This window comes from Panthera tigris, chromosome A1, assembly GCF_018350195.1.
Source record: "Panthera tigris isolate Pti1 chromosome A1, P.tigris_Pti1_mat1.1, whole genome shotgun sequence".
In the NCBI taxonomy this organism is placed as follows: domain Eukaryota; kingdom Metazoa; phylum Chordata; class Mammalia; order Carnivora; family Felidae; genus Panthera; species Panthera tigris.
The window spans coordinates 110970582-110986580 of NC_056660.1; the positions used below are offsets into that span (position 1 = coordinate 110970582).

The following is a 15999-nucleotide window of genomic DNA, read 5'->3' on the forward strand; positions in this document are numbered from 1 at the left end:
CTTGAGGTCAAAAGTTGCACTTCCACCGATTGAGCCAGCCAGGCACCCCTGTTTTTCTTTGCCTCACGAGAGGCAAAGAACTGTCTGTTCTCTCTTCTAGGATTTTTATGGTTTCAGGTCTTACATTTAGGTTTTTAATTCATTTTGAATTTGTTTTTGTGTATGGTAAGAAGAATTTCCTTTTTAAAAAGCGAAAAAATTTTTCATTGTATGTATATACCACATTTCCTTTATTCATTTACCTGTTGATGGACATTTGGGTTGTTCCTACCTTTTGGCTCTTGTGAGTAATGCTACTTAACCACTGTTGTACAAGTATCTGTTTGAGTCCTGTTGGCCATATGGCCATATGGCTATTTTTAACTTTTTATGGAACCTGCAAACTACTTTTTGTAAAAATTGCACCATTTTGGAATTCCAGCAGTGCATTAGGGTTCCAGTTTATCCACAGCCTGGCCAGCACTTGTTTCCTATTTTTTTTTTTATAATAGCTATGCTAGTAGATGTGAAGTGACATTGTGTTTTTGATTTGCATTTCCCTAATGACTGAGATTGAACATCTTTTTATGTGCTTATTGGGTATTTGTATATCTGTTTTGAAGAATTGTCTATTTTAGGCTTCTGCCCATTTTTAATTAGGTTATTCGCATCTTTTTTTCATTGCTGAGTTGTAGGATTTCTTTATATATTCTTGATAGTAATCCCTTATCAGATGTACAATTTACATATATTTTCTCCCATTCTTTGGGTTGTCCTTTCACCCTCTTGGTAGTGTTCTTTGATGCACAGACGTTTTAAATTTTGAAGTCCATTTTATTTTTTCTTTTTTTGCCTTTTCTTTGGCTGTTAATTCAAGAAACCATTGGCAAGTCCAAGGTTATGAAAATTTTCCCTCTTGTTTCCTCAGAGTTCTAAAATTATAGCTTTTACGTTTAGGTAATTCATTTTGAGGTGATTTTTATATATGATGCAAGATATGGATCCAGCTGCATTCTTTTGCATGTGGTTTTTCAGTTTCCCTGACCCATGTGATAAAAAGACTGTCCTTTTCCCATTGAAGAGTCTTGGCACCTTTGTCAAAATCTATTGACCATTTATTTATCTGAGGGTTTCTGAGCTCTTTATTTAATTTCGTTGATCTGTATGTTTACCTTATGCCAAAATTTTTTTTTTTTTTTTTTTTAAGTAAACTCTATCCCCAACGTTGGGCTTGAACTCATGACCCAGAGATCAAGAGTTGAATGCTCTACTAACTGAGCCAGCCAGGCACCCCTTTACTTTTTTTTTTCCCAACTTTTTTTAATTCTGAGAGAGAGAAAAAGCATGAGTGGGGGAGGAGCAAAGAGCTAGAGAGGGAGAATCCAATTCCAACAAGGTCCACGCTGTCAGTGCAGAGCCTGACTCAGGGCTTCACCCTCTTGATCCATGGCACTTAACTGACTTGAGCCACCCAGGTGCCCCAACATTTCTTTTTTTAGTAGACTGTTTTTTAGAGCAGTTTTAGATACACAGCAAAACAGCAGAAATTACAAAATTCCCATATATCCCTTGCCCCCAAGTACAACCTCCTCCCCTATCAATATCCCATACCACAGAGGTACATTTGTTACAATCATTGAACCTGTATTGACATATCATTGTCACCCAGAGTCCCTGGTTTACATTAGGATTCGCTCTTGGTGTTATACGGTCTATGGATTTGGACAAATTTATAATGACATATTCACCAGTATAGTACCATACTATATCACTCATAGAAAATACTACCATAAGAATCCTCTTTGCCTATTCATCCCTCCCTTCCCCATCCCTATACTGCCGCTAATCTTTTTTTTTTTTTAAGTAGGCTCCCCCAAGATGGAGGGCTTGACCTCCCTGCCCTGAGATCAAGACCTGAAACGAGATCAAGAATCAAACACTTGAGCCACTAAGCCACCCAAGATGCCCCAGCCACTATTCTTTTTACTGTCTCTACATTTTTACCTTTCTAGCATGTCCATGTCTACTTTTAATCATTAGGATAAACAGGCAATAATGACTTATCATAGACGTTTTATTTTGGCCCTGTTAGTGTCATCATTCCTGAAAATGTTTTGGTTGCCATTAGCTACAAAGTTTCTAGTGTAGAACTTTAGTTTTTCTCCACATTTGAAACATGGGACTCAGCTTTCTTTCTTTCCCTAGATGATTTCTTTTCTCTCCTGTTTGTTGTTTTGTATTTTTAAGTTAAATTAAAATGGTTTTAATGTTTATTTTGAGAGTGAGTGCGATTGGGGGGGGGGGGGGTCAGAGAGAGAAGGACAAAGAGAATCCTAAGCAGGCTCTGGGTTGTCTGCACAGAGCTTGTCGTACAGCTCCACCTCATGAACTGTGAGATCATGACCTGAGCTGAAATCGAGTCAGACCAACTAACTAAGCCACCCAGGTGTCCCAGTACTTTCTAATTTTAAATATTTTGATTAAAACAGGTGTGTCCATGTAAAATCTTGTATCTCAAAGCAAATAAACAAAATTTATTGTGAATGTAAGATTTATTTATTAGCTTAGACATTTTTTAAGTAATTTTGTAGTAGAGCAATGTGCTGAATTTCTTTCACCTTTTTTTTTTTAACGTTTATTTTTGAGAGGCAGAGTGTGAGCGTGGGAGGAGCAGAGAGAGAGGGAGACACAGAATCCGAAGTAGACTCCAGGCTCTGAGCTGTCAGCACAGAGCCCATTGTAGGGCTTAAACCCATGAACTGTGACATCATGACCTGAGCCAAAGTCGGACACTTAACCAACTGAGCTACCCAGGCTCCTCCAGTGTGGTAAATTTCTGAAGGAAACTAGGGAGAAGTTTTGATTATGAGTCTTGTTGTTAAGCTCTTTTAATGTGTAACTGAATAAAAGCCAATTTGCTATATAAGTATAAAAATGTAGAAATTATTTAGGGCTTTTTAAGAATTAAAAGGTGTAATCATAAAATTCCTAATGTGCATATGAAATTAATGTGCATTTTATACCTAACACAGAGTGTAATGATATAGTGAGAAGGATGCTTGGAGATGCCCCACATGCTGTGTCTTCTATAGAGCCACCTGTAGTTCTTTCTTCGTGTCTTCATGTCTAGAAGGGGAAGAGCAAAGGCTGGAAGTAAGAGAGTGGATTATATGTTCTGCCCACTCCTGGTCTTAACCTGAAACAATTTTCTCAGTACAGCAATCAAAACATTCTACTGTGGCTTAACTTTTTTGTTAGATGTTTGTCAGCATTATTATGAACATAATAAATGGAGAACATGTTCTTAGTACTCCTTTTTGACCTATCACATAACCTGCAGTAACCTTAAAGTAGGTTACAAATGAAAGAAATATGAAAATACTTTCATTGAACCATGGCTACAGTTTCTGGTTTGTCAGCCATCCATTTTTTAGCTTTTGCATTAACAATGAATAATTTAAAAATTTCTTAAAAACACAGTGCATCTTGGGTACCTGGGTAGCTCAGTTGGTTGGGCATCCAGCTCTTGATCTCAGCTGGAGTCATGATCTCATGGGTTCATGGGATTGAGCCTTGTGAACAAGTGGCTTTGAATTCTGTCCCTCTCTCCCTGTGCCCCTCTCACCACTTGCATGTGCTCATGCTCCCTCTCAAAATAAATAAGTTAAAAAAAACCCCAATGCATCTAATAGGGTAAATAATGAAATTAGAAAAGCAGCACACAGGTTTCTACTTACGAGAAATTATGGTATATGAGAACATATACTTTTTTTTATAGGGCAGAGTGCTTCGTTGAGGCCTTCAACTTGTACTATTAATATCAGTTACATTTTTCTTTTTTCTGCAAGTGACAAAAAACTCATCCAACTGCCTTAAATCATGAGACATTTTTATTATTTTACAAAAATGAAATCTAATGGTGAAGTGACTCCAGATTGTTTCATTTAGTGGCTCACTGTCACTATATTGTATTTTCTGTACTGCCATCCTGAGCATGTTAACTTAGTTGGTTTTTTTTTTTTAAGTTTATTTATTTATTTTGAGGTGGGGGAGGGGCAGAGAGAGAGAATGCCAAACAGACTCCATGCTGTCTGTGCAGAGCCTCATGCTGGGTGTGTTCTCACCAACGGTGAGATTATGACCTGAGCCAAAATCAAGGGTTCAATGCTTAACTGACTGAGCCACCTAGGCACCCCAAGTTAGTTTTTAAAGTAGTTTTTTTTATGGCACCAAAAAGGCTTCTGCAGTTTTAACCATCACTTTTTTTTTTAATTAATTTATTTTTTAACGTTTATTTATTTTTGAGGCAGAGAGAGAGCATGAACGGGGGAGGGTCAGAGAGAGGGAGACACAGAATCCGAAACAGGCTCCAGGCTCTGAGCTGTCAGCACAGAGCCCGACATGGGCCTTAAACTCACTGACCTCAAGATCATGACCTGAGCCGAAGTCAGCCGCTTAACCGACTTAGCCACCCAGGCGCCCCTAACCATCACTTTTGTATCAGACAAATTACAGAGGAAGAAGACTATTTCCCATATGTCTAGGTGCCTTTTTCCCCTCTTATTTTTATAACCACAATTTGTAAACACAGAAAAAATCTGAGAAAATCATATGATGAAGAGCCTTGAACATCCAGTACTGGATTCTACAACTAACATTTTGTTGTATTTCTCTTTCACATCTTTAGCCATCTGTCTATTCTACCTACTCATCATATTTCTCAGTTTTTTGATATGTTTTAAAGAAAGTTGTAGCATCAGCATATTTCACTTCAATATGCAGATGGTTAACACTAGTTCAAAAATTTTTTATTTTATTTTTTAGAATAACTATGTTTTTTAAGTAAACTCTGTCCCTATCGTCGGGCTCAAACTCAAGACCCCAAGATCAAGAATTGTATACTCTACTGACTGAGCCAGTCAAGCGCTCCCCAAATTTATTTATTTATTTATTTATTTAAAAAAAATTTTTTTTAACGTTTATTTATTTTTGAGACAGAAAGAGACAGCATGAATGGGGGAGGGGCAGAGAGAGAGGGAGACACAGAATCAGAAGCAGGCTCCATGCTCTGAGCCATCAGCCCAGAGCCTGACGCAGGGCTCGAACTCACGGACCGCGAGATTGTGACCTGGGCTGAAGTCGGACGTCTAACCCACTGAGCCACCCAGGTGCCCCGTCCCCCCAAATTTAAAAAAAAAACAAACAATAGGTAAACTGTAGTAAAATGTACAGATCATAAGTGTGCTCTTTGATGAGTTTTGACAAATATATATAAGCTGTGAAACCCAAACCTCTATGCATATACAACCTCAGAACTTTCCCCCAGTTAATTCCCGTTCTCATCCCCACAGGCAACCACTTTTTACATTTTTTTCCAACATATATTTGTTGTATTTTTAGAATTTCAGATAAATGAAACCGTACTTTCTCAACATTTTTGTGTCAAGTTATCTTTTACTCAGCCTTTTTTTTTCTTTTTTTTTAGCTTCAGAAAATGTTTTTTTAATAGTAGGAAAACTCTCTTTATAGAGAGGGGACTTTCGAAAGTGAATGCCCGTGGACTATAGGCAAGGGCCTTTGTTTTATGAGGTTCTGGTCGCCGCCTCTTCCCTTCCCCCTTGTTCCTTCTCAGCTTCTACCCTTACTGGCTTGATAGCTCTAGGTGCTGGGTTGTCCATTCTTCATTGGCTTGTTTCTGTCGTATGGTGGGTGGTCCTTGGCCTCATTTGGCATGTTTTTGGGATTCTTCCACGTTGTTGCATTACCAGTAGTTCTTCCCTTATTGTTAATATTCTTTGTATAAATCTACCCCCGTTCGTTCAGTTCATTTCTGTTGACACCTGGGCTGTTCCTTGTTTTTCTGCTGCTTCAGCCATCCCACAGGGAACAACATAATTGGGATACAGAACAGTTCTATCATGCCCCAAAACTCCCTTGTCCTATACCTACAAAAGTAACTGAAAAGTTAACTCTCCTCCTGTTTATAACTCCTGTCAACCACTGATGTGTTTTTATAAGAATATTTGTAAATATAGGTCATACATTATGCAGTTGACTCTTTTCACTCAGCGTAATGATTTTCAGATCCACTGAAGTTGTTGCACAATTCATCTCTTTTTATTGCCCAGAGATATTTATTGTATGGATGTACCACGGTTTGTGTATCTTCATCTGTTGAAGGATGTTTGGGTTGTTTCCAGTTTTAGACAAAAATGAATAGAGCTGCTGTTAAATGTTTGAATACAGGTCGTATGTGAAAATTTTTCTAGAATAGATAACCAGGAATGGGATTGCTGGGTCATATGGTTAGTGTATCGGTATGGTTTTCTTTGTGTTTATTGTACTCATGGTTCACTGAACTTGTAGAATCTGTAAATTTATGTTTTTCAGATGTAATTTGGGACAAATTTGAGAAATTCTTGGCCTTTGTATCTTAATTTTTTTTTTTTTTTCCGGAGCTATTTTTCTTCTGTCTTTGGGATTGCAATTATGTGTATGTTCAGCCCTTTAGTACCATCTCCCATGTCTTTGATCCTTTGTTCACTTTTGTTTTTCAACCTTTTTTTCTCCTCTATAATTAATACTGGGTCATTTCTTTAACTGTCTTCAAGTTCACAGATTTCTTTTTGCCCTCTTTTATTTGCTGTTAAGTCTATCCAGTGAATTTTTAATTCAGATATTTTTTTTTTAGTTCTAGAATTTCTAGTTGGCTCTCTTATATTTTCTTGTTTCTCTCATAAGATTTCCTGCCATTCATTATGAGCACTTAAAAATTTTTCCTTGATCACAGTTACAGCAGTTGCTTTAAAAATCTTGGACTATTAGGGCATCTGGGTGGCTCAGTAGGTTGGGCTTCTGACTGTTAGTTTCAGCTCAGGTTGTGATCTCACACTTTGTAGGATCAGGCCCTATGTCGGGCTCTGCGCTGACAGCACAGAGCATGCTTGGATTCTCTTTCTCCCTCTCTGCCTTTCTCCCACGGGTGCATGTGTATGCTTGCTCTCTCTCTCTCTCTCTCTCAAAAATAAATAAATAATAAAAATCTTTGACTATTAATCACAACATCTTGGTCACCTTGTCAGTTTCTGTTGGTTATCTTTTTATTTTGTTTTATATATTTCTATATTTTTATCTAATAATTTTGATTTGTATACTGCCCTTTATGAATAATCCATTGTAGGGTCTGAATTCTCCTATTTTCCTTAAGACTTTTATTTTGTTTTAATAAGGCATTAACTTGGTTGGACCCTTATTTTATTTTTTTATTATTATTTTTTTTTTAATTTTTTTTTTTAACGTTTTATTTATTTTTGAGACAGAGAGAGACAGAGCATGAACGGGGGAGGGGGAGAGAGAGAGGGAGACACAGAATCGGAAGCAGGCTCCAGGCTCTGAGCCATCAGCCCAGAGCCCGACGCGGGGCTCGAACTCACGGACCGCGAGATCGTGACCTGAGCCGAAGTCGGACGTTTAACCGACTGAGCCACCCAGGCGCCCCTGTTGGACCCTTATTTTAAACTCAGTCCTTCTTTTAATGGGCAACATCTGAAATCTGTTAATTTCTTTTATTTTTTTAGTAAAAATAATTTTAACATTCATTTTTGAGAGACTGAGAGAAACAGAGTGTGAGCGGGGAAAGGAGCAAAGAGAGAGGGAGACACAGAATCTGAAGCAGGCTTCAGGCTCTGAGCTGTCAGCACAGAGCCTGATGCCGGGCTCAAACTCTGGGACCAGGACATCATGACCTGAGCTGAAGTCAGATGCTTAACCAGCTGAGCCACCCAGGCACCCCTGTGTTAATTTCTTTTAGCCATACCTAGGTTGCTTGCATTCTGTCCCATGCATGCATAGTTTAGGGTCCACATGTTTGTGCTTGCCTACTCTGTTTCATCTTCTGTTTTCTGGTCCTCAGCTAGTATATTATTCCAAATGTCAAAAATTCCAGTTTCTGCTTGTTTTTAGTCATACTCTTATGCCTTCAGGTAGGTTTTTTGTGTTTTTTTTTTCTCCCAATATTTTGCCCAGAGTTTATAGTTGCTATCTGCAAGAGGGTTGGTCCAATAAGAGCTTTTCCTACATTGAGGGATATTGTGTGTTTTTTATATAAGTAATAAGGATATTCCCCCCACCCCCACCCCCCCCATAATCCCTTGTCTGTACTTCTCTTATCTCTTTGGTAAAAATTGCATCACATGCTTATGCCTAAATCATTTGTAAGCAAGCAGAATGACTAATGATTCCTAAAGTTTTGCCCTGGCACCCTTGAGGTTCTCAGAGACTTTAAGGGGTTCATGAAATCAAAAGTATATGTGTAATAACCTTACTACGTGATTTGCCTTTTTACTTTCATTCTGTGTGGAGTGTATAGTGTAGTTTTCTGAAGGCGTCATGGCATGTTATATTGCACCAGATGGGATGCAGAAGATATGAGACTCCAACTATCTTCTGTTACATGAGATGCCCCTAAATTTTAATATGTAATTGCTTTTAAGTTATTTTTAAACAAGTTCGTAAGTATTCAAAAATTTTCTCAGTTTCTAATACATTGAGTATTGATAGAGATGACCTGTGTAAAGTATAGCTCTCTGGGTCTCATCCTCATTAATTTTTACAAAGGAGGCCTTAAGCACAGAAAGTGAATGGGATTGATTCACCTAAAACTGAGAATTAGGCTCATCTCTGGTTTGATATATGTGATCATATGTTGGGTGGATAGGTGAACAAATTTGGAGTTCTGTTAAAAAGGATGAGGGTTGGGGCACTTGGGTGGCTCAGTCGGTTAAGCATCCGACTTCAGCTCAGGTCATGATCTCACAGTTTGTGAGTTCAAGCCCCACATCAGGCTCTGTGCTGACAGCTCAGAGCCTGAAGCCTGCTTCGGATTCTGTTGTCATCTCTCTCTGCCCCTCCCCTGCTCCCACACCATCCCTCCCTCCCTCCCTATTTCCCTTTGTTTTTCAAATATAAATAAACATGAAAAAAAAAAAAAGGAAGAGGGTTAATTGCTGCTGGGCAGGTATCCCATATACTGTGTTTAGCATATTATATTCACTTCATGTAATAAAGTATGTGTAGCTGAGTTAGGTAGTCAGGATACCTCAGTCTAAAGTAAAAGTTTTAGTACATTTTAATTTTAAATTTAATTTATATTGGTATTGACTTCATTAATTTTTCTTAAGAGACTTTTGGGTTTGGTGTTGGATTCTAGTTATTTTGACATTAGATCCAAATAATTTCTTTAATTCAGTCATTGAAGAGTACACTTTTTTTTTTTTTTTTTAATGTCTATTACTGAGAGAGAGAGGGAGAGACAGAGTGCAAGCAGGGGAGGGGCAGAGAGAGATAGGGAGGCATGGAATCCAAAGCAGGCTCCAGGCTCTTAGCTGTCAGCACAGAGCCCACTGCGGGGCTTGAACCTATAAAACGTGAAATCATGACCTGAGCCGAAGTCAGACACTTAACTGACTGAGCCACCCAGGCAGGCGCCCTGAAAAGTACGTTTAAATTTTAGGTAATAGTATTAATTAGCATTGATATATATTTAGGTACTAAGTATTCTGTGTATTTTAAACTCAGATTTTATATGAAGCCTTAGAATATCTCCTGCCAAAATGAGTTTTTCATGGTTTGAGAATTTACCCCATTCCCTTCTCTAATTACTAGAGGTTCTCCATCATTAAATCAATTTTTGGTCTGAGTATTTTGTAATAGAACATTTTGGCATTTTATACCCTCCGTTATCACTCACCCTGAGGCTCTTTGGGAAACACATTTAAGAGAGATCCAGTTCACTGCTTTTTAACCAGTGCATTTCAAACTTTAATAGTAATGTGTAATCAGTCACCTAAGTATCTTGTTAAAATGCAAAATCTGAATCAGTAGTTTGGAGTAGGATCTGGCCTGCCTTTCTTTCCTTTTCTTTTCTTTTCTCTTTTCTTTCCTCTTTTCTCTTTTCTTTTATCTCTTTTTCTTTCTCTCTTTCTCTTTTTTTTCTGAGATTCTGCATTTCTGACGACGTCCCATGTGATGTTGCTTCTGGTCCTCGGACAAAACTGAGTAGCAAGGCTCTAATAACCTATAGGAGAAGGAGAAAGATCTGAAGAATCCTGTTACTGTAGGCTGAATGTACCTGCCTTTTCTTGTTTTACCCCATAAATAGGTTAAGTATAGGTTAATGAATCTGAGATGGGGTTTCTGCTGTTATAGTCCATATTCACAAGAAAGGAGGCAAAACAAGAACATATTTGGAATATTCATCAATGAGTTAATAGCAGTAGCTTTTGATCTGGCCATTAAATTTCCTTAGTGTTTTATTTCAGTATTGTAGTTGGTAGATGTTTGGTCATTGTAAGTTGTGTTTATTCTTTACTCTGCATTTAACTTATTTCTGTGTCAGATGAAGTGAACAATTTTAACGCAGTATGTGGTTTTACATTTTTTGTTTGTTTACTTGCAGGCATTGATCAATATGACAGAGATAGCATCATAAATGACTTCAAGAATGGGACCTGCAAACTTCTCGTAGCCACTTCTGTTGCTGCCCGAGGTTTAGATGTGAAACATCTGATTCTTGTAGTAAATTACAGTTGCCCCAACCATTATGAGGATTATGTGCACAGAGCGGGACGGACTGGAAGAGCAGGCAATAAAGTAAAAAGAACTTTTTAAAGTTGATTTCCATTGTATTAATAAAATATAGGTTTTTTTTTTGTTTGTTTAGGGTTATAAGGAATAGATAATAGGAGTTAACATGAACATTTTGAAAATCTTCAATCATCAGAGTATGGGGATTAGTTGATGTTCATCATTTCTATACACAGTATTATTAAAGTTATTGATAATTAGCTGTTCTCTTTAGGCAGATAGTGTTATTTATGTCCCGTTTTAGTTTTTTTTTTTTTCCTTAAAAATTTCTGTATACGTTTTTACATGCATGTATATAGTTTGAGATTTTTCATTGCTATTTTTAAAATGTGGGATTATAAAATGTACTCCTACCGAAATTGTTACCCTTTTTCTCATTATTCCCCTGTCCTACTTCATACACTATGCATATTTCTTGGTTTTTTAACTCACTTATAGTCTGGTAACTATATAGGTCTAACTCATTCTTTTTGAAGGCAGCAAGCAGAATATTCTGTTGTTGGAAACATTGATGATGATTGGGGCGCCTGGGTGGCTCGTTCGGTTGGGTGTCTGACTTTGGCTCAGGTCATGATCTCACTGTTCCTGAGTTTGGGCCTCATGTTGGGCTCTGTGCTAACAGCTCAGAGCCTGGAGCCTCTTTCAGATTCTGTGTCTTTCTCTCTCTGTCTCTGCCCCACTGCCACTCGTGCTCTTTCCTCCCTCTCAAAAATAAATAAACATTAAAAAAAAAGAAAAAGAAAAAGAAACACTGATGATGATCTATTTGATTTTCCAATCCTGGACATTTCTACATACTGAGGCAATAATAATAATAATAATAATAATAATAATAATAATAATATATTTATGGAGTACTTATTGAATGCCAGGCACTATTTTCATTGCTTTACATAAATCCTCTCACTTCATCCTCACAATTTCCCTTTGAGGTGAGTAATACCATTTAATAGATAAGAAAAGTTAAGGTACATGGAAGTTAACTCACTTGCCCAGCTTACACAGCTAATACATAGTGATGGCTTTTATTGATTCAACCTGAGTTATTCTGTGGTTATGGGAAACTTTGTGTAAAATTATGTGCACGTACAAACCTTAAAATAATGTGATACGATTCTTAGCACATGAACAGCATAAAAGCATGCCATGGGTCATGTGGTGACTAGATATTCCTGAAATACAGTGTTAAACCATGTTTTACAATTCATAACAGTTTTCTGGTAGGGACACAGTGTATATGAAGACAGTCTGATTGTGGTGTGCCATTGTACTCCCAACTCTCTCGCCTGAACCAAAAAGCTGCTAGGGAAATGTGAAATCTTAGGCTTTAGAAAACCCCAGGGAGGCAATATAGCTGACTTCATTTTTGTATATAAAATTAGTTGGGGTAGAGAGGTGCAGTAGGTAGTGTAGGAAGGGAATGCAAGCGAAAGGGGGAAAAATAATGTATTATATTAAAATTAATGTGTATGACAATGCAATTACATACACGTTTATATAAAATTGGATTTCTGTTTATGCATCAAGAAATGTTTCTGGGGGCGCCTGGGTGGCGCAGTCGGTTAAGCGTCCGACTTCAGCCAGGTCACGATCTCGCGGTCCGTGAGTTCGAGCCCCGCGTCAGGCTCTGGGCTGATGGCTCGGAGCCTGGAGCCTGTTTCCGATTCTGTGTCTCCCTCTCTCTCTGCCCCTCCCCCGTTCATGCTCTGTCTCTCTCTGTCCCAAAAATCAATAAAAAACGTTGAAAAAAAAATTTAAAAAAAAAAAAAAAAAAAAAAAAAAAGAAATGTTTCTGGTATGCTTATTTTTATTTGTTTTTAATTAAAAAAATATTTATTAATTTGTGAGAGAGAGGGTGACGGAACATGAGCAGGGGAGGAACAGAGAGAGAGGGAGACACAGAATCTGAAGCAGGCTCCAGGCTCTGAGCTGTCAGCACAGATTCCGACTTGGGACTTGAGCTCACGAACTATGAAATTATGATCTGAGCTAAAGTCGGACGCTTAACTGACTGAACCACCCAGGAGCCCCTAATTTTTTTTTAGATGTTTATTTATTTTTGAGAGAGAGAGTGTGTGTGAGGGGAGGAGGGGCAGAGAGAGACACACAGAATCTGAAGCAGGATGCAGGCTCTGAGCTGTTAACACAGAGCCCCACAGGAGCTCGAACTCATGGACTGAGAGATCATGACCTGAGCTGAAGTCGGACTCTTAACCGACTGAGCTACCCTGGTGCCCCATGAAGTCAGTCTTAAGAAGATCTATTATTAGATGATTCTACTTTTATGTTGTGATCTGAGTAACAGTCATCTTGTTAGTGTCTAATAGTTCTCTTTTTTTTTATCATTCATTAGGGTTATGCGTATACTTTTATCACAGAAGATCAAGCTCGCTATGCTGGTGACATAATTAAAGCTCTTGAATTGTCAGGAACTGCGGTGCCTTCTGATCTGGAGAAACTTTGGAGTGATTTCAAAGATCAGCAGAAAGCTGTGAGTTTTTTCCAATTCCCATTATCTTTATGCAGGTCATTATTGTGTTATAAACCTTGAATATTTTATACTTGTAAACCTTTATAAGGTAACTTTCTCTCTTTAGAGAGGGAAAAGGAATGAAAACAAAATCCTCCCTTTTGCTTCAACTCGATGTTTTGTATCATACTGAAGAGTTCTTTTTTTGTTCTCATGCTAGATGAAATGTTTTTGATACATTGGTATGTGCTACCTTGAAAAATACTTAATTACTCCTAAATTCCTAAACATTAAAGTTTTTTTAGTATGAAATTAACTGTTTTGTTTTTCCTTGAAAGGAAGGGAAAATAATTAAAAAGAGTAGTGGGTTCTCTGGTAAGGGATTCAAGTTTGATGAAACAGAACAAGCTTTGGCCAATGAGAGGAAGAAGTTACAAAAAGCAGCTCTCGGTTTGCAAGATTCAGATGATGAGGACGCTGCAGTCGACGTAAGTGCCATTTTTCTGAGCCCCCTTCTTGCTGATTGAAACATTGTTGCTCCCCCCCCACCCTAGGTTTATTTGTTGAGATAGCCAGTTGTTGGAAACCTTTCTGATATGTGCCCTTCCCAGCCTTTACTCTTTCTCTTCCTCTCTCCCTTTCTCTCCCTCCCTCTCCCTCCCTCCTTCTCTTTCTCCTTTTCTCCCTCTCTCTATTCACATATGCCCTGCCCATATTATGTATATTCATAAAAATGAGGTCATACTGCTTTATAACCACCTTTACAACAACCGTCTTATGTTGAAATCTTCTCATTTTAGTAAATTCATTCTCATTATTCTTAATTTTGAATATGTGGGTTTCTATATGTTCATATTTGGAATATACTTTACTGTCATAAACTGTACTTCACTGCTTGTCCTTGTACATTTAATTTTGTACATTCTTTAGATTAAGTTTTGAGGTTGAGTGTGTACATGGAATTGCTCTCCCAAAGGGCGTATCTAATTTGGTTCTGAAACATTTTCAGACTGTCCTCCTGCAAAGTGAATACCAGTTTGGCATTTGCTGTGGTGGTGTATAAGAGTGCCTGGCTCCCCACATCTTTAACAACATCAGTGCTAATATTTTTATTTTTAAAAATTTAATCATTATAGGTTATCCTCATTAACAGTAATAGTTAGCAGGGTGCTTGGCTGGCTCGTTTGGCAGAGACTACATGACTCTTGATCTTGGGGTCATGAGTTCAGTCCCCACATTGGATTTAGAGGTTACTTTAAAAAAATAAAATAAAATAATACAGGGCGCCTGGGTGGCTCAGTGAGTTGAGCATCTGACTCTTGATTTCAGCCTAGGTCATGATCTAGCAGTTCATAGGTTCGAGCCCCGTGTTGGGCTCTGTGCTGACAGGGTGGAACCTGCTTGGGATTCTGTCTCTCTCTGCCCCTCCCCTGCTCTCTCAAGCTCTCTCTGTCTCTGTCTCTCTCTTAAAATAAATAAATAAACTTAAAAAAAAAACAGTAATAGCATTTTTTGAGTATTACTAAGTGCTGTGCACGGTGTCAAGTGCTTTACAGGGATTGTTTCATTTACTTGTGCACAGTAGCCAGACAAGGTAGATACTCAAGAATATTCCCATTTTATGATTGAGGAGACTGAGGCTTAGAAAGAAACCATAATCTTTTGAGATTTTATAACCATAATGGGAACAAACTGGGACCTAGACCCATTCCATTCTTATTTCAGAGACCATGGTCCTAGCTTATGTTATTATTTGTGACCCAGTGAGTAAAGAGGACCCTAGGGACTCAGCAAGGTCAGGATTTCACATAGTATTGTTTGGAACCCAAACCCCAGGAGCTTGAGCTTTAGAAGAAGATGTTTTCATTATAAAGTGATTTTGGAAAATCTTAGTGTGTACCACTAAGTAGGATTAGCATATCGAAGTATGTGTAAAGTCCTCAAGTCAAGAAGCTTATTTAACTTGTTTAAGAAATCCTCCATGATATTTGATCTTTGATCTTAGAACTTTTGTTTTGTTTTGTTTTACTCTATTAAACCTTAGCTCAGTCAATTTCAGAAATCAGGTATTCATTTTTATCTTATCATTTGAGGAAGTGGAAGCCCAAAAAAAGTATTTGGCCCACAACCACATTGACTGTTAAGCACAGCCAGGACCAGACCCCAGATCTCTCATTAATCCTAGGCCATTTCTTTCTAAGATACCATACTGGCTTAAAACTTAATTAAATCATTGTTTTAGGTACTTATTGGTTATGCTGTAGCAAGTTGATCCACAGCCTAGTAGTTTAAAACAACATTTATTCTCTCACATTTCCTTTGGGTTAGCAAATCAAGAGCAGTTACACTGGTAGTTTTGGCTTAGGGTCTCATTGCGATTGCAGTAATGCTATTTTCCTGGGCTGTAGTCATTCGAAGGCTTGACTGACAGAGGACCATTTTCTTTCAGAAGGCAGAGTCACTGTGATGTTGGCAGGGTACCTCAGTTCTTTACTCTGCCTATGTGTCTTCACAATATGGCCCCTGGCTTCTCCCACAGTGAGTGATCTGAGCCGGCAAAGAGGAAGCCTGAGGGCCTTTTATGATTAATCTGTAAAGCTCTACTCTGGCACTACTACTTGTGTTCTGTCTGTTGAAAATAAGTTACTAAGTCCAGCCCACATTCAAGGAGAGCATCCTCCTTTTGAAGGGGAAGAGTATTAAAGAATTTATGGACTTGTTTTATTATTATTTTTTTTAGTGTTTATTTTTGAAAGCAAGAGAGACAAGGGTGTGAATAGGGGAGGGGCAGAGAGGGAGACACAGAATCTGAAGCGGGATCCAGGCCCTGAGCTGTCAACACAGAGCCCAACTCGGGGCTCGAACTCAAAGAACCGCAAGATCATGACCTGAAGAATTTATGGCCT

The 15999-nt window shown here is 38.2% G+C and overlaps 1 protein-coding gene across 1 annotated transcript in view; it reads left to right on the forward strand.

Annotated features, from left to right (window-relative positions):
* The window catches only part of DDX46 (DEAD-box helicase 46), a 69705-nt gene that overhangs the window by 39011 nt on the left and 14695 nt on the right, over positions 1–15999 (forward strand). The window contains exons 16-18 of the mRNA XM_042984240.1: positions 10436–10629; positions 12977–13114; positions 13432–13581. Of these exons, the coding sequence (XP_042840174.1) occupies positions 10436–10629; positions 12977–13114; positions 13432–13581 (482 nt within the window). The remainder of the gene's footprint in view (positions 1–10435; positions 10630–12976; positions 13115–13431; positions 13582–15999) is intronic.